The 22,733-nt window shown below is 41.1% G+C and overlaps 1 protein-coding gene across 2 annotated transcripts in view; it reads left to right on the top strand.

Annotated features, from left to right (window-relative positions):
- NLGN3 (neuroligin 3) overlaps positions 1-22,037 on the top strand; it is a 127,209-nt gene extending 105,172 nt beyond the window's left edge. The window contains exons 3-7 of one of the 2 annotated variants that reach the window (XM_088445524.1): positions 14,029-14,088; positions 15,272-15,421; positions 16,466-16,651; positions 17,683-18,472; positions 19,401-22,037. In XM_088445524.1, coding sequence (XP_088301650.1) covers positions 14,029-14,088; positions 15,272-15,421; positions 16,466-16,651; positions 17,683-18,472; positions 19,401-20,235 — 2,021 coding nt within the window. In that variant the 3' untranslated portion in view covers positions 20,236-22,037. The remainder of the gene's footprint in view (positions 1-14,028; positions 14,089-15,271; positions 15,422-16,465; positions 16,652-17,682; positions 18,473-19,400) is intronic. The other variant, XM_088445525.1, reaches the window with a different exon arrangement.
- Positions 22,038-22,733: the final 696 nt, after the last annotated feature.

The following is a 22,733-nucleotide window of genomic DNA, read 5'->3' as shown; positions in this document are numbered from 1 at the left end:
GTTACAGCACCCTTTAACGGTCAAGCCAGCCGGCCCTTTACTTATGACACAGGCGCACGCTTGGCACTACTTTGTTGATGCACGTGCGGCTACTGCGCACACAATTCACAAACACAGAAAATAATTTTTTTTTTGGTTTGGACTGGAGTGTACTTTGGGGGTTACAGCACCCTTTAACGGTCAAGCCAGCCGGCCCTTTACTTATGACACAGGCGCACGCTTGGCACTACTTTGTTGATGCACGTGCGGCTACTGCGCACACAATTCACAAACACAGAAAATATATTATTTTTTTAGCACTTGGGGGGAGCACCCCTGATGGACAGAGCACCCCCTGGACAACACTACAGCACCCCTTTAGGACTGGGACACTGCACAGGACTTTGGAGTGGACACAGCCCCTATGGAGAACTGACTGCACAACACAGTCCAGCCAGCCCCTATGGACTTTGAAGTAGTGGACACAGCCCCTATTAACAACAGCAGCACAGCACAACACAGCCAGCCCCTATGGACTTTGAAGTAGTGGACAACAGCAGCACTACACTACACTACACAGCCCTAACTCCCACCATCCCTCTTCACTGTCCACAGCCGAGTGAGAAAATGGCGCCGACGCGGGTACCTTATATAGGATCCAAAACCCGCGAGACTCGGAAGGCGGGATGATGACGTTTTGCCTCGATTTCAGATCCGAGTCAGGCGGGAAAAGTCGAGCCTGACTCGGATCGGACTCGGATCGGGGGGGCTCGGGGGGGTTCGAATTTAAGAAATCCGAACCCGCTCACCCCTATCGTACACACTATACGATGTGTACGATTTATTGTTCTGATCCGCATCAGGACGCTATATCGGACAATATGTCATATGGTATGCACCCAGCTTAAATTGAGTGCAATGAAAGGACAATGCTGGAAAAACATAAGAATCCTAACAGAACCTCATGCCAATTACACAGCAGTCTGTGCTAGTTATCAGTGAAGCAGATATTCTCTGAATGATCTTGTTCTGTTCTCCCATCACTGCCTCACATAGCCTTCACTATTTTATACCAAATGGGCCTGATGCTGAGTTGACCGTACACCCGGGGCCAAGGGAGAGTAGTGCCACTTCCTAGGACGTAGGACCTAGGGGGCAGCTTTGTAGTTGCCACGTAGCACCTGTTTTTGGCATGCAGGGTGCATTGAATGGCACGCTACTGCAGAGAAAACCGCCACATCAAGCATCCTTCGGGCTTACAGCTTCTGCCTAGTCTAGTAGTTCCCAAACTTTATTAAATCACCATAGAATTTCAGTATTTTTTTCATGTCACTCCTAGGCCAAAAGTTTCTTATTGAAAAAAATCTGAAACAACTATTAAATTAAGTACATTTTGCTTACCTGTCATCCTTAGGTTCTGTTATGTGATGGCGGACAGGTTTGTGCTTGTGTTTGTCCACTTATTTTTTGATTGACAGCCACCACCACTGGTATTATTGACCGTAAATAATTTGATTTGGACCTGGACCATTAACCCAAGGGACCCCTGCAAGTGCTCCAGGGTGCCACGGCACACAGTTTGGGAACCACTGGCCTAGTCCCAATGGCAATCCACAGCAGAGCTGCCTGGTCTCCTGGTCCTGCCGGGCCCACCCCCTGATTGTGATGTTATGATGTCACATGTTCGGGGGGCAGGGCTGGCATAATCATCCTGTTATAGCCCTGTGTACACCTGTTTGCATAGTGTATTATGCGTGTGCTAAGAAACCAAGTATACCAAACTGTGGGCGATGTAAGGTCAATGAAGAAGCACATTTCAGTTTTGAAAGTGAATTTGAATCAGAAGTGGGTAACTAGTACTGGTGGATGTCATTTTCAATTATCATCAGCATGTATTTGCATCAGCTTCCAGGCACCGCAAATTGCTACGGCTATAGACAGGCCTATATGCGTTTCAGTTTAGGTCTGCATCTGCTCGCAGTCACGCATACACGCCCTTACTGTATTCAGACTACATAAGATTGTCGCTGCCTCCCCTGCTCCGCCTCTCCAGACACAAGCAGGAACAAGTGTCAAATGCAAGCAGATATGCATATGTGTGCAACTTTATGCATGGTCATGCGCAGTACAAATGTGCAAATTTGATTCTACACAAATGGGCATACATTTATCATGTGGCGCATTATGTGAAACCAACCACAGCATTATCAGCACAGGGCAGAATTCTTTAGGGAAATCAGGCGCACAAAAAAATAAGCACCTCCCAGGGCAAACTAAGTCTCTGCTGAATTATTAATGGGGCTCTTCTGGCATCCTTTAAGTGGTGGGTGCTAGGGTAATACTGGAACATATAGATCACAGTGTTACCAAAGTGAATAAGACAGTGATCATTGTCCCCTTGCGTTAGCATTAATAATCCCAGGTTTCAGCATACATGCTGGTTACCTATTTTATAAGCGATGTCGTTTTGTGGATTATTATTTAATTGATCTATTTTTTGAACACTAAAGAAAAATCAGCAATCATCATCAGGTTAATATCAAGTTAATATATTTACTCCAGCATCATCAAGATAGGCTTATGGATAAATTTACTAAGTGGCAGGTTTACTGGGAGCTTGAATCCGCTGAACATCGCTGGCAGTTTGAAGCCCCAAACCACTGAATTTACTATTCAGTTATTATGATGGGGTGTATTGGTCAAAATCCCTGGAGAAATACAAAACCACAGCATTTATATGACCAATCAGAAGGTGATGAATCACAATACACTTATAATGAGGGAAATCTTTATGTATTGAATGAGGCAGATAACATTGATAATTCTCTTATGGAGGAACTATTATTTTATTAATACACTAGTGAAGGGGAATATTATAAGTTACAGTACTGCCAGCCAGGATATCTGACACTGTATTTAATCATGTCTTAAAAACACAAACTTCTCCCTGATTATTTTAGAGGTGGGGCTGAAGTGCAGTCCAAAATTCAAATAGTGGAGCCACACCAATTGCCAGCGAGTACTGGCCGGCGATGTTTGGCAGCATTTGGAAAGGCAGTTGGTGTGGTGCACCTATTTGAATTACCTCTGAAGCCACCACTGACAGCCAGTATTCCAATCTTACCTAAAACAGGAAGAAATCCTGCATTCCCTGAACCTTATAGGCCCATTTCACTCCTTAATACAGACTATAAACTCCTAACAAAAATCTTTGCTGAGAGATTAAAACTGTTATTACCATCCATTATTCATAAAGACCAAACTGGCTTTATTTGGTGACCCCATTCTGCTCTAATGTTGCAGTGATTCACTGACTTCACACGTCGGGAGGTAATGATTCAGATGTCCTTCTCTCCTTAGATGCAGAGAAGGCAATTGACCTAATTTCTTCTTCATTTCGAGGGGTTGGAGTCGGGTAGATTGACATAAAATAAGTGCTTTTTGCTGATGATATTTTGTTAGGGATCCTGGTGGTCAGAATGCCGGCGCTCAGAATCCTGACAATGGCATCCCGACAGAATTTCATAAGTATCCTAACCCTCCCCCTAACCCAACACTTTTCCGCAGCCTAACCCTAAACTCCCCTCCCACGGCCTAATCCTGAACATCCCCTCCCCCCGCAGCCTAACCCTAAACCCTAAAACAATGTCAGCGGTTGGGATTCTGGAGCCGGGATTCCGACTGCTGTCGGGTTGTCAGCATCGGGATTCTGACTGCCGACATACCGACTACATCCCCTTACTTGTTTCAGACCTTGCTTGTTCGGTTCCTTCGGTTTTGGGAATTATTGACCAATTTATTTTTTTCAGGTTACCGTATTAATGTGGATAAATCTGAACTTATACCCATCTCTGGATCTCCCCAAGCTTTACAATCAACTCCCTCCCTCTCCTCTTTCAAATTGGCTGCCTCCAAGATTAAATACTTAGGGATTTATGTTACCTCTAAATTATATATATATATATATTTATATATATATATATATATATAGTATACTAGTAATTTCACATTGCTTCATCTAAGGTTTCTCAATTACTCACAGCATGGAAATCCCTTCCTCTTTCTCTACTAGGGAGAGTGGCGGTGTTGAAGAGCATCATCTTTCCCACCCTTCTTACGTAATGTAAATGTTACCTGACCAGGGCCGACATCTCCTATTGTTCTAGGCTTTTTTCTAAATTCATGTGGGCAAGTGGAAAACCGAGAATAGCTATGGGTAAATAACTGACTCGCTCAGAGGGCAGTTTGGGAGTCCCAAATGTAACATCTTTCTCACAAGCTATTTTCTTTAGGTATATATCAGATTGGCTCTTGGACTGGGATAGTTATACCTGCTGCTCATTACATTACTCACTTTTGGCCCCTATTCTCCCATCTGTTCCTTCCCATATTCTATCTAACCCTCTATTCCGTGATACCTATCTTGTTTGGGTGGCAATTCTAAACTGGGCCTCTAAATTTCACAAGCTCTATTTATTCTACAATCTGTTAAAAATGCCTCTTTTTTCCCGGCCCTTGATAATGCCTTGTTTCTGACGTGGAGAGATAGAGATATCATAAGGATTAAATATTTTTTCGACCCAGGAGGTCATATCGGTTCTTTTCTGGACCTTCATGATGCTATGGTCTACCACACAAGCGATTATACATGTATTTACAGGTACGCCACTTTGCCACTACCCTGCCCCCACCCCTGTTGTCCTTCCAGTCAGCCGACACATATCACCTACCATACCAAATATATTTATAATGATTTGATTCATATAGACCCATGAAAACTGTGGGGTTTAACAATTTCAAATTTGTCTAAGGACATTTCCTCTTGTTCCTCTCCGTCTGATGTGTTGTGCCATTTTGATTCCCACATGAAATACTTACAATCTGCAATGTTACAAGAAGCTCACCTCAAAACTATTAATCAGGCCAATATATCCGAATTACAATGTAAATATATGGTCCCTGACGAAACTGGACAATGTCCCAAATATAGTCATCGCTTTGCCTCTTTTTACCACAAGTTCTGGGATTGCATCAAAATCAGGTGATTCTGGAACAAGCAGGCAATTTTTATAAATTATTTGTCATCTTTAGCCATCCAGCCAGATCCTCTTGCATTTTTGTTTGCTAATATTGTCAATTGAGACCTACAGATGTGTTCACATACATCTATCCTCCATGCGCTAAAAGTCTCGTTACACATAATGGGAGAGAGCAGTGTGACTCGGTAGCGTCGAGTTTCTTTTTGTGTGACTTTTACCTTCAAATGGGTGGTATTCGCACAGCAGTGTGAATAGGACACACAAGCAGCTTCTGTTGATTAAAATGCTATGCGGCATGCCTATATTCTGTCTGCATCTGCATGAGAAATGCTACTTTACAGTGTCAGCGGCTAAGACCCGCAGTTACACAAAATATAGGCAAGCAGCATATCATTTTAATCAGCAGAAGCTGCTTGTGCGTCCTAGTCACTTTGCTCTGTGAATAAGACACATTTGAAGGTAAAAAGTTGCACGAAATTATGCTCAGTGCTACCGAGTCACGGCATGGCACAACTGGAAGGGCTGTTTAACGTGCAAGGAGGCTAGATTTAGGAGGACACATCGGTAGGTCCTAAACGGAAGATCATAGTTCCTCTTCTTACGGTAATAGTTATAAAGGGTAGTGGATAAGTGGAATAGCCTCCCATCAGAGGTAGTAGAGGCTAAGACAGTAGAGCAATTTAAACATGCTTGGAATAGGCATAAGAACATCCTTACAAAGAACTAAGGGTCAAAAAGGGCTGAAGTTACCAAAAAGGTAAAAAAAAGCAAAGGCTAGATGGGCCAAATTGTTCTTTTCTGCCATCAAATTGTATGTTTCTATTTTTAGGTACTGCGGCTAAGAAGGTTATACTATTGAATTGGACAAAGAGATTCTCACCCACTCTTAACTGTGTGAAGACTAGGTTGTTAAAATGATTGTATTCAATAGTAGTTCTACATTACCAGATGTGGAGAACGTTGTAATTAAATTTCATAGTAATTAGAGCCACTATCTCGTCCAATTAGACCAGAACCTTTTTTATGCCGAGGGCCATTTTGATATATAGAACACTATTTGCAGGCCACGTCCTCTCCATATGACATCACACGGGGGCGGGCCACAATGGCCGGTGACTACAGCAATGCCCGAAGTATCCTGAGGTTGTCCAGGGAGCTGTAAGGGCAGCGGTGTGGCAATCAGAAGTGTCATATGGATGTTCCTGGCGGCACTGCTGCATAGGTTCTGGCTGCAGGGTGCCACTCTAGACACCCTGCTTGCCAGATGAGGCTAGCAGAGAAAAGCTCCAAGGGCCAGGCCAAATGACTCCGGGGGCCTTATACGGCTCCCAGGACTGAGGTTCCCCATCCCTCAAATTAGACCCTCAGGTACGATTGCACATCTACAAATGATTTTAAAACACTGAATGGTATTTAATGCATCAATTACTTTCTTCTACTTAATTAATATGTTTGAAATGCACTACCCTTTTTATACCAATATACTTAATTTCTTCCTTAATCTTATATCTTTAGGCTACTTATAGATAACATTTTGTTTAGAACAATGTAACTGTTTAGAACGCATATTGGCAGTTTGTTCCCCCCACCACTTCACTCTTCCTTCCCCTATTCCCCTATTGCCGTTATGTGTTCTCCTACCTACCTTTTCCTTGTCATAGTTTCCTTTCTTCTGGTTTATTTTTATAATGCAGACTTCTCTCTCAGTTTATTTTAATAACTTCATGATGAATGATGTATCGTTATTTTTGAACGGTTATTGATTCATCAGGTTGTCTGTTTTTTCATTATAAGTATAATGCAAAAACTATAATAAAGAGATTAATTTAAAAAAAAAACACTAGTCAGGCATCACGGCCACACCCACACTGCCCGGCTCCTCTCTGTCAGCTGCTCTGCTCCATTCCACTAGTGAAGTGACCCAGCTTCATGGGCCACCCCCACACTGCTCCATTAACTCTCTGTCAGCTGCTCTGCTCCACCTGCCTCCGCAGTTTGCCGACCTTCCACCCTCTGGGTGTGCTCCCCATTCCGCCTCGCTATCTGTCTGCTTTGCCCCCGTGCCTGTCGCCCCCCCTCCCGCGGCTGCATACTTACCTCTCAGTGGGTCCTCCTATTCTGTTATGGTCTGTCCTGTCGTTCTAGCAGTGGGAGCCATTGAAGGGGCACGTGCCCTGGTCCTCAATGCACATAGATTAGGGATTGAACTAATTTTTATGTTTATATTAATAGAGTAATATTATATAATAATTATATTTAAGAGGCAATATTAATTGTTAATTGGTGTTAAAAAATGTTTTTATGATAGAGCAACAATTATTATTTTATGTGGGCACCATTTATTTAGTCTTAAAATAATAAATGTTGCCCAAGTCATAAAAACATTCTTAATACCAATTAATATTGCTCCTTAAATTTTAATATTAAACAATATTGCTCTCTTAGTACAATTAATCAATGATCCTCCTCTAATATATTAATAAAATATTATTTTCCCCATAAGAGAATTATGAATTGTCTGCTTCCTTATAAAATACATAATGATCACCCTCATTATAAGTGTATCGTGATTCTTACCCCTCTCAATGACCAGACAGCTGAATCAGCTTTTGAACTATCTCACCTACCACTGTTTGATCATTTTAGTGGTTTATTTTCTAATCTTCTCGTGTAAAAAAAAACAGGACAGTCAGGTGTCTTCTAAGCTGGGGGTTTTACGGTGGGTTTTACCGAATTTGTGACTTCTACAATAAAATATGTTGAACTAATTCAAATTGGCTGTTGGTGGTGATCCTTCCCTTACTGTTTCTTCAGGTCTGTCGGCATTCACTGACATTAATGTTCTGTTTGCTGCCTCTCTATTATTCCTATATAATCCTGTAATGAAGTTTAGATATATAAGATAGAATAGTATCGAGTCACATTTATAATGTAAAATACCATTAAATACAAATGCAAATACAAATAAATGTACTAATTTAGTTAAATTTAAATACAAACATCCATTGTCTTCCTCCTTAAAAATCAAATGGGAATCTCCTTTCCTGCTGCAGAGCAAACGCAAATATCAATAAACTCACATACTACCACAGCCGCACTAACGTACCATCATGAAAGAGATGGCAATTAGCCAACCAGAAGTGGCTATCAATCGTCACCGTTTTCATCAGTACGTATTGTTGCCATTTTTGCAACACTCGTAAGATTTAAATCTCCAGACAGATGCATAAGTATCAGTTTCCTGGTCTGTTTTAGTCACATAAACCTACAGTACTAGACCTATGCTTGCACGCCCCAACCATCCCCCCTTCCAACTCTCTAAAGGGGTTTATTTACTAAAGTGCTGGTTTACAAAAGTGGAGATGTTGCCCATAATAACCAATCAGATTCTAGCTATCATTTTCTAGAAGGTACTAGATAAATAAGTAGAATCTGATTGGATGCTTGGGACAACAATCTCCACTTTTGTAAACCCGCACTTTAGTAAATATACCCTTACGTGTAATGGAATTTAAATTTATGCTCTGTGTATTCCCGCCATGCCATGTTTACTGATCTTGGTATTAATGCAGCTTTTTGTTATTTTGGCCAGATCCCCAGTGGCACAACCATGTACCCATGTCTACAGGTTCCCACTGTGGTACTACCCCCAGCCTATGTGTCACTTTAAATATGTACAATAACCCACACCAGGACAATAAGCTTGTGAGGTTATGTGAGGCATTACCCACCCCCCAACCATTAGATCACTCCCCCCATGCCGTTACTTAACCCCCCCCCCACCTCCTCGTGGTATTAGCTCTCCCCCTCCTCTTCCCCCATCGAGCCCGCATCGTCCTGGTTTCCGGCATCAGGATTATGACAGGTGTTGCCTCGCGGACCGAATCTGTTCCCTGTCCCATGTATCTCTATGGAGTGGTGGGGAGTGACGGAAGTGCGGGCACTGCAGGCTCTCTCACTGTGACAGGAGCCGAGTGCTGCACTTAATTCTACAGTGCAGCACCCGGCTTCTGTCACTGAGGGGAAGCCTGCACCTTGGCATTACCCCTCGGCGGGTGACACCCGGGTGTGGCCTGCACCCCCCGCACCCCCTTTGTGACGCCACTGCTTAACTACATACCTTTTGTAATAGGTGCAGGCGTCCCTGATTGCTAGTCCATGGCATTCTGGGGTGTGAATTCAGCAGAAATGTCACATGTCACTACTTCACCGCTGCACATGTGCAGAGCAGATTTCCTCAGTAACAGTCAGAGGATGGGGAACGCCTAGCAGGCTGTGGTTTATTAACTGTCACTATTGTATGCATACATACATATAAAACAAAAGACAATGATTGTTAATAAAACTAAACTAATTATCAAAACAGAAATATAATCAATATCAAAGCCAGAAGTGCGTTAATGGGTATAAAGTACACAAAACAATCTTACATACTCTCAGAGAGGAATATTCTTTATTAATTATGGCAGTAGTTCCCAAAAATAATCAAAATGGTAAAACCTCTCAGTGTTAGACAACATACTAAACAGTATTTTGTGCTACACTGGCAATACAGTCTCTGGGGGAGATGTACTAAGCCTTGAGAGAGATAAAGTGGAGGGAGATAGAGTTATGAGAGATGTGATATGGGGATGCAGGCAAGGTCTTTCGCAAGTGGCAGTGTAAAACATAGGGGTCTATGTACTAAGCTTTGGAGAGAAATAAAGTGTCTACCAAACAGCTCCTAACTGTCACTTTACAGGCTGTGTTTGAAAAATGACAGGAGCTGATTGGTTGGTACTTTATCTCCGTCCTCTTTATCTCTTTCTAAGGCTTAGTACATAGATTACATAGTCCCTTTAGGAGTTATGCTCCCCTTCTGAGGCTATTGATTGATAAATCTAGTATCATGAGCTTCAGTAATGTAGGAACAAACACAAGAGCCCATATGCATTAAAAATCTATGGCATTTTTTGTGTTATACACAATGTCATCAGATGGTATGTATACATTTGTTGTAATGGCAGTTATTATATGATGTTTCATCTAAACCCAATACTGCTGTGTTACAGACAGTACATCCATCTGAATAAACCCATTTCCAAAGAGCCATGTTGGGCACACTGCTTGGCTTAGTTGGCAGGATATGCAATACGTAGTTATACGTCAACAGACCCATATATTGTTCATTCCAATGACAACTAGTGAGGCAGCCATCTTGGGCGCTCTGGATAGGTTAAAAGAGCAGGATAAGCAATATGTATAAATATGATACATAGTGGGGGAAAGCAAAATACTTGTCAAATACCCACCCTAGATGAGGCAGCTATCTTGGGCACACTGAATAGGTTCAATGAGGAAGACAAGCAATATGAAGGCATACAAAATACATATCAAATACATAAGAGGCACTGGTGGAAGGGTAGAGTGAGCCCCACATTGTGGATCATGTAAGAGATGCAATGCTGTAGATAAAACAATACCAGGGGCTAAATGTAATAGACTGTGAGCCAGCAGCGCTGCAGGGATGCCCATATTTTTAAAGCAGCAAGTTTGTTAAAGGCTGAACCAGCTTGGTTTAGCCTTTAACATGCTTGCTGTTTTAAAAATATGTGCATAATTGCAGGTATTCCTGCAGCAGCACCGGCTTATTACATTTAGAGCCATCAGTGGGCCCCAAATGTTAGTAAATCACGTCGCCTTAGAGTATCAGCATTTTCTTTTCAATGCACCACTAGGCCAAAAGTTTCTTATTGAAAAATTTAGCAAAAATGATTAAATGAAGTAAATTGTGCTTATCTGTCATCTGTAGGTTCAGTTATGTGGCCTTTGGTTCAGTTATATGGTGGTGGGCAGGGTTGCGCTTCTGTTTGTGCACATATTTTATGATTGCCAGCCACCAGCTCTGGTCTTTGTCTGTCATATAAACCATAAATAATTTGATTTGGCCCTGGACAACCAACTCGTGGCACACCTGCAAGTTCCCAGAAGAACCCCAGGGTACCACAGCACCCAGTTAGGGAACCACTGATATAGATGACAGATTGACTACGTGAACGTAAACACAATGGCATTAGATGAAACCAATAAACAGCATGAGGGAGTTAGATAGTACTGAAGTTGCTGGTGGAAGCTCAGTGGACGAATATTGTGGAGGTTGCGTAAGATGGGGGTACACAGATATGCAGGTGCACACAGATATGCAAGTGTCATATCAATGTAATCAGCACAGTCTGTTAGTGCGTCCTAGTCACACTGCAACTTAGATGCATTTTTGGCAAAAAATAGATGCCTGACGGTAGTCTCACGGGAGCTGGCGGCTCACTCACGCCAGGCAAGTCGCGCTGCGTGACGTATTGAGGCTAGATGTATAAGGATACATCTGTTGCTGTACTTAAAATCAAGGAAGAGAAGGCATGTTATGAAATGTAGTTCCTGCATCTGAAATAAGTGTTGGAAAGGTATTCTGTCTCATTCCTGGTCCATCCTAGTCCTGGTGGGAGCCCCTATTGTGTGTGGGCCCTTGGAGATAATGCCCTTATTGCCCCACCAATAATGCAGCTTAGCAAGTTGCTGCGACCAGAACCCCTAATTAGTCCTAGTTCCCCATGTTAGCGTACACCCATACACGCATTATGTCATCCCTCTTGGCTATATTTCTCTTTTCCGTGCATTCATTTGTGCAGTTTGCTATTATTTTACAGTGAAACAGAAGCAGTAAGCCTAAATGATGGAAATGTAGGAATAAGATAGGCTGTCATCTTAATTTGCAGTTTATATCTCGTCTGAAGTTCACCAAAAAACAACACAAACTGCCTATAACTTTACATGGAAGCTCCACTAATAACATTCACAAATATATCAGGAGCTCATAATCACAAAATATAATTGAGCTATTAGTTTATTCATGGGGAAGGCATTTCCAATCTGTATTTGCTTATCGTGACCCATTCCACCTGGACCATAAAAGTTCTGTTTCCCTTTTTCCAACCTCTCTTCCAGTTGTAACAACATGGCCTGATTTAAATAATTGAGGCTAACGATGACTTAACATCAGGGATTTAATTCAGATTATGCTAATTGGAGGAATACAAGTGGTCTAACTTTAAATTAATTATGTACTTACCTCACAGATGACGAGTTGTCCACTCTTCTTTTAAAATAGTGTACCTGCTAACACTTTTCGCTCTTTCCTTATCTGTAGCTGCTAGGAGACGTAATCTTATCATTACTGCTCTCTGACACTTGGTTTAGTAGAATCTTGCAGGCACCTGGAGTGTTAAAAAAAAGTTATTATACCATAAGTAGAGCTATCAAATGTATTGGTGTAACGGTTTGTACCAACACAATCTGAAATAGCCGAAGACAGTATTTAATACAGATGTACTCATAAAACATAACTGAAAGACAAAAACACTAATAAATACAATAAACTATCATTATTTGCAGGGCTCATGACAAAGCAACAATTCATCTATTAATATACTGTATTTTCTATGAAGAGTTGTATGAGTGTAAATGTTTTTGTGTGTCTGATTGTTGGCCTGTCCCTATGTTCATGTAGTTAATCCCTATGTAGATTACAGTCATTTTTCAATATCATTTTGTTAAAAGTGTTTAGTACACCCTACCTTTAATGTTAATTATAAACCTGAATGGCTAATACATTCTCACATAAAATTATGGAATTGATATAAAAAGCATAAACAGCCATGTTCTTCAACTGTGAAGTTTTGCTCAGTTTGCTCCTGAGTTTACAAAATAGACAGATATTGTAAAATAAGGTTTTGGTTTATTAAATGTTGTCAAAACCATTTTTAGGGGTTATTTCAAATAGCTGCGAATCCCCTTGCGGAATGAGTAAGTATGGTTATAAACCCCGCTTACAATACCTCCGGACTCTTGATTATTTGTTCACAGCCCCATAGAGCTGCGTACAAAATCCCACGAGTCTAGTACGAGAACGGCCCGTGGGGGGGGGGATTTTGAAATGCTATTACAGTGGCAATTTGCCCCCTTGCAGCTAATTGAATGTACCCCTCTCACAGCTAATTGAATTTACCCCTCAGTGTAGTCATTTTTTAATGCTTTCTTTGACATTTTTTGCGTTATACAATCACTTTTAAACTCCTGGGCTAGAATTTGTTATTTTGAGACCAGCAGTTAAAAAAATTAAGATAGTGCTCACAATTTATGTCCAGTGATTATCACATAATTATATTTAGGAAGCAACTTACCATTCCTTTACCTGCATCTACAGGAAAACAATAATCAGCATAGTTTAATGTCTGTGCTGCTTTTGTTAACCAGGACCTGCCAATCTTATGACGTCTAACTGGAGCAGACCTCTGATTGGAGCAGTGCGATAGGTGTTCCCAACCCAATGATGTGTATGGTGCTGCCATTGTGGTCTTATAGAGACCACAACCTTAATATCACCAACACCACCCTGTCTATCAACGTTAAGTCACCTTTCTTGAGCTACACAGCACTATACCCCACAATACTATTTACATAAACACTCCTGAATCTTGTAGAAGCATGTTATGCAAGAGATGCATTATGCACATGAAATAACACATTTAAAATGTATATTATTCTATCCACTTTCAATAATAATGCAGTCATCACAGACATTTTCAAACAAAGGCACTGTAATACATGAAACCCTATATTTGCGTCATCCTCCCCAAAATGTAATACATTTATCATTAAGTAAACAAAACTGACTTCATATAAAGTAGTACACAAACACTTTAGAAGACACAAAATCTCATCCCATATGAAACAAACATATACCCTTAATATTATCAGAGCTATTCACCTACCCCTTCCCTTTGCCCTTTTTGGAAATTGTGCAGGCCCCAACCCCAGGGAACATTGTAATGTAAATCTGTGATATATGCCCTCCTATGAGACGTCCCCTACAACCCCAGGGTAAGAGCTCATGTCCTATACACTCTAGACCTGTTATCTCTTGAATTCTCTTGTTTGTTTCTGTTTACTCGGCTCGGTCTCCTGCTCTGCTCAGGACCCAGCGCTAAGAAACAGGGGGAAGAGGTTTCGGATAATGACGAAGACGAGGAAGGAGGTATTTGCTGGCTGAGGCTGATGCATGGAACCTGTTATCATCATACTCTCCTCCCATCCATTTTGCTCCTTCCCTCCCACCCATTAGAAAATATGTCAGCAGGTTAATCCTGTGTTTTTGGTGCACTCCCCATCTAAACTTTATATCTTTCCCAATTCCTCCATGACCTCTTGTTTCCATGTTTTACTCTCTCCCATTCTTACAGTCAGATTTGAAGCTTTTCCTCCTGATATTTTTACTGTTCCATTTAGGAATGTTTAGGCTTGATACTGTAGGTTGAAGGGTTTTAGCATCATGTGCTGGGTAGAGCTATAAAGTACCCTTTAGCCAATCTGCCAGGCATGTGGCTGTAAAGTAATGTTTATGAAATAATACATTGTATAACAGAATGTTGTCTTTCTTTATAGCTTGGAGAAAGTAGATTCAGGGATTTACAGTGTATTAAGCATATCCATGTTCCTGTCCTATCACCCCTATTTCCCTCTCTCTGGTTCTCTTATTTTACTTTTATTGCTAAATTTGGTTGCAAGCTTTGCGGGTGAGCAGCTTGGTTATTGCTTGGGTTCTGGTTATTGCCATAACAACTGTACCATTGCAATATTTAGACCTTTTTCCCTTCCTTCAGCTGAGGTGACGCTATTCCACTTACTGCTCTCCTGTTTATTCTCAAGTGTGTCAGTGCACCTGTACAATCTCCACACTTCTTTCTTTGTGTTCATAGACCTTCTCCTGTAAATAGGACATTGCTATATGCTGTGTCTGTTACTGGGGAATTCATTTCACACCCTTGTCGTCATATTCCTTCACAGGACTGTGCCTGTTCCACCAAGGTGTTATCTGTTTGATCAAATATAATGGAAGCCACAGTCCTGAGAAAATGCTTGTGTAATTTGTGGCATGAGCTGCATGCTTGGCTCGCTTCTGCATTGTATGCTGTGGGAGGGGATGGTTAAGCTGGAGAAAGCTGTACTTTTTTGTATGGGGCAGTTGTGGACACAGTATTTTTAGTAAGTAGTGTACTGTGCACTATTTTGGACTTCATGCTGCTACTGTTGAGAGAGTGTGTCCTGATTCATGTTGGTGCTGAATTATTTGTGTGAATGAGACAGCTGATCTATTCTGGTTGGCACTCTGTTCTTAATGATTTGTTTAGGCTCCATTACTTTTGTTTCTCCTTCTGCAGACATCCGGGACACAGGAGCCAAACCAGTCATGGTGTACATTCATGGAGGGTCCTACATGGAGGGCAGTGGGAATATGATTGATGGAAGTGTGCTGGCCAGCTATGGAAATGTGATAGTTATCACCCTAAACTATCGTGTGGGAGTTCTGGGTTAGTGATTGATTCTCTCATTATATTTTTCTATATATATTTAATGTTATTTTTGGTCACCTTTTCTGCAATCTTACTTAAGCTGGGTTCACGCTTAATGATATTTTGAACAATTTTTCAGATTCCAATAGATTGGAACGTCAAATGGTTCAAATCGTCAAATGTGTACCCACTATGTTGGCCGTTGCGCGCTCCCGCGGGGTCGTCAGCCGCATCGTCAGGTCGGCCCTACATGCAACTCAATTTGACAATGTGACTGGCGACCCCATGGAGTTGGATCCGGCAGGTGCCGACATATCAGACGGTCGGGCACCGGATCGTCTAATGTCTACCGGTCGATGGGGGTGAGGGGCGTGAGTCGCAATTCTGGGTGCACACATCGTTTAGAGTGTACTCAGCTTTAGACTTATTCTCCCATGATTTGGGTTTCTGTGTAGTCACCCACGCCCTCATCTCCCGAATATGCCTTTGGCTCTGTTTCTGTAATTATTGAATGGAAATACAGTAATTAATAAAGCTATTTATTTGTCATCCTCAGGGCATCATCACAGATAATAGGTCTCCTGAAGCATTTTAATATTAAAATTGGGAATTAGTGATGCAGTGTTAATTTTATTAATTTACGTCATCTCTTTATTTTTACTACTTGTCTCCCTCCTAGATCCTTCACATTTTGTTGTGTCTTTTCTTGTACGGTTACTTTTTAAAATTGTAATTCGTTAACGCAAGACCAAATCTTGATGTACAGAACTATTTTTCTAATTATGTGTTTATACTGTATATCCTGCTGCAGAAATAATGACAGCGACCAGTGACTGCAGGCTAGCAATCATACATTTGTCTTTTAGAAAGTGTGCTTATATATTTATATTTCTGTTTGCTTGCCTTTTGTTTATTTTTCTCCTATGTATTGTTCTTTCATTCTATTATTTCCAAATAAGGTTATATTTGTTTTTAGATAGAATGTAACATTATTACTGTATCACAGATATAGAATACTCTATAACAGAAACCTCTCTAATTAAACATATTATCTTTTTCCAGGATTCTTGAGTACTGGAGATCAAGCAGCTAAAGGAAATTATGGACTTCTTGATCAGATCCAGGCATTGCGCTGGGTGAGCGAGAATGTGGCATTTTTTGGCGGTGACCCACACAGGATCACAGTGTTCGGCTCTGGTATTGGAGCATCCTGCGTCAGTCTTCTCACCCTCTCTCACCACTCTGAAGGTATATATGGAATTTGTTAGACTGTGTAAGTCCTGTTTTGTCTAGATGTCATCCCAGGATTCAAGTGTAATGAACATCTTAGAACTCTTCTTAAAACTACATCCTGAATATTACTAGAACAACATTTGAATCAGTTTCAGTCACCTCTGTTGACACTACTTCTAATATAACATCCAATGAACATCACATTGTACCATCACACTATACCATGTTTTCATGACTGTATGCTGTAACTCCATGTCTGTGTGTCTGTCCCACGACATTGAAGGTTTATGGATCACCTGACATTATTCCATGATTCCATCAGCAGATGTCTGTGTTTGGGCCAGCTCACAAGGTACAATAATCACTGAGATCCTCAAAAAGAGCAACCTTTTGTTTTGTGTGCCCCATTCATACTTTAACCTCCTGAACTCCTTCAGTTTTTATGTTTGCGTGTCATGGTATTTCTTTTTTTTTTTTTGTGCTTGTCCTAATTCATTGTCTTATGTGGTATATGACATCATCTGCCTTATGGCTCAACTCACTTTGCAAATTATTACACTTATAATATTATTTTCACAGCAGTTTATCTTATAATTACAGACTCCTGCATCCACCTATTTCATATCGTTCATTTCCTAACATTTATCCTCTTCCCTTTCTCTAGTTCTCTCTCCTTTCCTCTTCTCTGATTCCACTAATTTTCTCCATCTCCTCGTCTTTAGAAAGATCCTCTTGTGCTGTGTTTTCTTCCCTGGCACACACTGAGACCAGCTGGGCAGGAAGTTGGGCTGCTGATCTTTTTGTATCTGTGTCTGTCTTTCTGTCTCACAGTGTCTGATGCTGGGATGAAAACCAGAAACACCCACTTCAAAGACATGAACATTGTATGTTACCCTGATGATATGATTAATGGTGCAAAGATACAGAAACTCATAGTTTAAAGTAATCATATCCGAGTAAATGTTGCACTTTAAGCAGGTAGAATGAAAGTTATGTCATGTTTAGTATAACTGTGTACATGTACATGATCTGGTCTTTTGTGACAGGACTGTTCCAGAGAGCTATCATACAAAGCGGTTCGGCCCTTTCCAGCTGGGCTGTCAATTACCAACCTGTGAAGTACACCCGATTGCTTGCGGAGAAGGTGGGATGCAATGTACTAGACACTCTGGAGATGGTTAGCTGCTTGCGCCAGAAAAATGCCAAAGAGTTGGTGGAACAAGATATTCAACCAGCCCGGTATCATGTAGCCTTTGGTCCAGTCATTGATGGAGATGTAATTCCAGATGACCCAGAGATTCTCATGGAGCAAGGAGAGTTCCTAAATTATGATATAATGCTGGGGGTCAACCAAGGGGAGGGACTCAAGTTTGTGGAGAATGTGGTGGATGCGGAAGATGGTGTTTCTGGAAGTGACTTTGACTACTCAGTGTCTAACTTTGTTGACAATCTGTATGGGTACCCAGAAGGTAAAGACACACTCCGTGAGACCATCAAGTTCATGTACACAGACTGGGCTGACCGAGACAATCCTGAGACTCGTCGCAAGACACTAGTGGCTCTATTCACTGATCATCAATGGGTGGAGCCATCTGTGGTGACGGCTGATTTACATGCCCGTTATGGCTCGCCCACTTATTTTTATGCCTTTTACCATCACTGCCAGAGCCTGATGAAACCTGCGTGGTCTGATGCAGCCCATGGGGATGAGGTACCCTATGTATTTGGTGTCCCTATGGTGGGTCCAACAGATTTATTCCCTTGCAATTTTTCCAAGAATGATGTGATGCTGAGTGCTGTAGTCATGACATACTGGACCAACTTTGCCAAAACTGGGTAAGGAAATAGAGCAGTGTTTAAATCAGAGAACATGGGAATATATTTATGAAACATTTGGGCTGTTTTGTTGCTGGAAAAAGAGGCAAAAGTTTAGGCAAAATAGAAATGTAACTGAGTGTGTGTGTGAATACATCTCTGAGCTTCAGTTCCTGGAAATATGTATATGTTTATAGGTATCATCTGTGACATCTATGAGCAGTGCTTTATATTTTAATTATTGTTATTTATTATTATTTATTTATATTATGATTTTGTGCACTGTCCTCCATATAATGACAAGCAGCAGACTGAATCTTGAGTAAAGGGCCATTGATTGAAAAAGCATCTCCTGCCAGTCATAGGGCTCAATTCAATTCAACGCAAATTGAATAGCACCGGGAAGGAGCTCCCGGAGCTATTCAATTCAGCGCCCTGTTATGTCAAAGAATGCCCGTTCTCACGCCTTAAACATGGTGTTTAGTTGTGAGAACCGACATTCTCCCACTTAAGTTCTTGCTGTGATGCTGCTTCCGCCGCACTAAGGACAGAAAACAGCATCACACCAGTATCTTTGTCGGATTTCTGCATGCACACCAGGAGGAGTGCGAAAAGAAATCCTTCAGTCGGGCTTAACAGCGCGCTGAATTGAATAGCTCCAGTAGCTCCTTCCCAGTGCTATTCAATTCGTGTTGAATTGAATTGAGCCCAAAGATTGCTCCTCATGGTCAATAGTAACAATTAAAAAAGGGTTAGTTATGAGAAAGACAACAAGGGTACCTCCTGAAGGTCACATTAGATATCTTTGCTGTAAGTAGCATAACAAAGCATAGTTTTGTATATAACATTTGGATCTAAAGATAAGGTCTGATTAAAGTTATCTGTCAGGAATATTTTTAGGCAGTTATTTTACAAATTTGTCACTTAACCTCTTATTTTTCTCCTCTAGCGATCCCAACAAACCTGTTCCGCAGGATACCAAGTTCATCCACACAAAGGCAAACCGCTTTGAAGAAGTGGCATGGTCTAAGTACAACCCACGGGAGCAACTCTACCTTCACATTGGCCTGAAACCACGTGTGCGTGACCACTATCGAGCTACCAAGGTGGCATTCTGGAAGCACCTTGTTCCACACCTATACAATCTACACGATATGTTTCATTATACTTCTACTACTACAAAGGTGCCACCATCCGATACTACTCAAAATTCACGTAACACGCGCATTGGCAATAGACGGCCAGCTATTTCACCCACTCTTAATGGTCCATCATCGAAGTGGAACCCAGAACTGGACCCAGTGGACCCAGTTGTGATCCAGGATCCAAGGGACTACTCTACAGAGCTTAGTGTCACTATTGCTGTGGGAGCCTCTCTTTTATTCCTGAATGTGCTGGCTTTTGCTGCATTATACTACCGTAATGATAAGCGACGTCAGGACACACAGCGCCAGCCTAGTCCACAGCGTGCCTCAGTCACGCGAGATCCGTCACACAGCCCTGTACCTCCCGAGGAGCTAAATTCTCTACAGATAAATGCTGGACACCCTGATTGTGAGGGTGGTGGAGTCTCTAGCCATGACAACCTGCGTCTGGCCACACTTCCTGACTACACACTTACTTTGCGTCGCTCACCTGATGATATTCCACTCATGACACCTAACACCATCACCATGATTCCAAATTCTCTGGTGGGACTGCAAAGCCTTCACCCATACAACACCTTTTCTGCAGGCTTTAACAGCACTGGCCTCCCCCATTCACACTCCACCACTAGAGTATAGCACCCCACCATGTTGCACTTCCCCCTTGTCTTGACACTTAACCTATATGAAGTGTCTGAGACAAGGGAGAAGTTAAATGACACATTCCATACCCCCAAAGAAGAAGGGGGACAGGTGTGGGGCTTTGCTTCTATGATGGAAAGGGTCTGTTCAGTCATGACCCATCAAGAACACACTTCTTTTGTGCTCTTGTTTCCTAAAGTGCTTTTACCCTTGCGGAGGCACGTAGAGAGTGCAGGAAGCTTAGCCAAGGAAAGGATTTGCTTTTGCAGATAAATGGTCTGTAACTAAGAAAATGGAGATAATGAATGGAGAAGAGGCAGGAGGGAGACAAGCCCAACGTATTTTCCCATCCCTTCCCAACATTATCTACGTCATCAATGTCCGTCCAATGACCCCCAATTCATTACTGTCTTTATACCTGGAGGAACAGAATTAATGAGGTGCAGTAGATTAAATATCTACATTACTAGCATAGATAGATTGGAGTAAACAGTATTTAGATCTTTAGAGATCATATTTCTAAAAATGTTGATGTTTTTAGAAATGTTACAAGATTGTTACCAGAATACAAAAATAGAAAATGACAGTGGCCACAAATTAAATAGATGACGTTGGTTGACCTCATTTACTTACCCCATTCAGGTCTATCCAAACTGTGTGCCAAATTCATACACCAGCTATAGAATGGGGTTGAAAACAGTTGCCCCAGTTTCAATACTACCTTAATCATTCCAGTGCCAAATATCTACAGCCAGCCATCTTGAAAATATTGTAATAATTGGTTTCTAACATGCATTACTCACAGCATAGGCAATGTGTCTCTAGCTATGACTGAACTATAGGTCCTAGCAAACACATCCAAGCATTGGCTTTCCAGGACCTGTATGTCAAGAGTACCTAGAGATCATATTTCACCTACAACTGATTAGTGTTTGGATATTGTTATATTGGCTTCCATTTGAAGTAGAGAGTAAATACTTAACAAACAATTTAATTTTGCCAAATCCAACAACTATATCTACAGTGGGGAGTGCTAGTAAGACAGACTTGTTTAATCAGTTAGTTTGTTATCCTCAGTGATAGCTACCTATAAAAGCATATTTTTCTGTTCTCAAGTGTCTAATGGTTTGTGATCTTATATTCATAGATGTGAACGCGGACTATAAGTAAGGTCGATTATTCGGACTGTACAATGAAAGTCACAATAAGGGGTCTTGGTTTAAAATCCCACTAGGAAAGATATGACAAATGTTGTTTGGCTGCATAATGACATTTTGAAATAGAGCTTTGAGCTTAATATGTATAGAAGATTTTAAAGTGTTGGATTATTATATAGTGATTACCATGGCAGCAGTCACCTTATACTGTTTTTACATAAAAATATGTATTTCATACACAAAGTTTCCTACCTCTGCCTCCTTGGATAAGTTTGTATATGGGTGTAGAACAAATTCTTTGTGCATGTATGTGGGTATATGTATGAGTGTGCGTATATATGTATATACATATATATATAAGCATACGCAGTAACACTAACAAACTGTTGTACATATGAATACTCACATAGATGTTTGCTCCCCCCTCCCACTTCTTCCTCCAACCGGGGCCCAACGCCTTTTCAGCTTTTCTACCATTTACCATGATTTTTGGACATGGGTTTTGTGACACAAAGGGACACCATGGGTTCAACTGACAGTTTTGTGACACAGAGGGGCACCTGGGGTCAGTATTTATAGAATGTATTTATACTGTATCACAGGAGAGTAGAAAACGTATTCCAAATAAAACTCATATTTTTATATGCTGGTCAATTAATTTTTTACCTGGGTTTGAGGTGGTGAATGTTTAGTATCCATTAGCTAATCTGCAAGTGTGTTGCTTGTGTTGTTAATACAATAATAGTGTCTTTGTTTTCTAGGAAGTGTTCTCGTAAACTAAAACTACTGAGCCAGAGGTTTTGGCAATGTATCGCTGCGCGATCCTGTGTTATGAGGACAGGAATTGACTTCACAGTAATTCCCAATGCAAATGTGGAAAATGTTAAATTATACCCTCACATACAAATTCTAACACTTTCATTTATTGTAGTGAGATTCTTTCTACATGTATATTTGCATTGGAAGTGATTAATTAAATACAGGTTGGATAATGTTGACACTACCTACACTGAAATGTGCTGCAGTATACTAGATATTATACAAAATGTTAGAAATACAGCTGCCATATATTACTCATTGGTAATGAGCTGAGTCACATGACCTATTCACATTGTACCCCAGGCAATCTTCTGTATATCATTGTGGTGTGTGCCAAGTGTCAAGGTGGTTATATAAAATGCATCACAACAGAGATGTGTATTGTCTGTGAAAGTGGAACTAAACTAAAAGAAACTGACATACTTGTTTTAAAATGTTATCTAATGAGGTACTGTATATTCATACAAGTGAAGATGATACTTGAGCGTTACTACTGACTTCAATCAGTTTGGTCATCTT

The sequence above is a fragment of the Taudactylus pleione genome, unplaced genomic scaffold, assembly GCF_031769625.1.
Source record: "Taudactylus pleione unplaced genomic scaffold, aTauple2 ptg000381l, whole genome shotgun sequence".
Lineage (NCBI taxonomy): Eukaryota > Metazoa > Chordata > Amphibia > Anura > Myobatrachidae > Taudactylus > Taudactylus pleione.
This window is presented reverse-complemented; position numbering and strand designations above follow the sequence as displayed.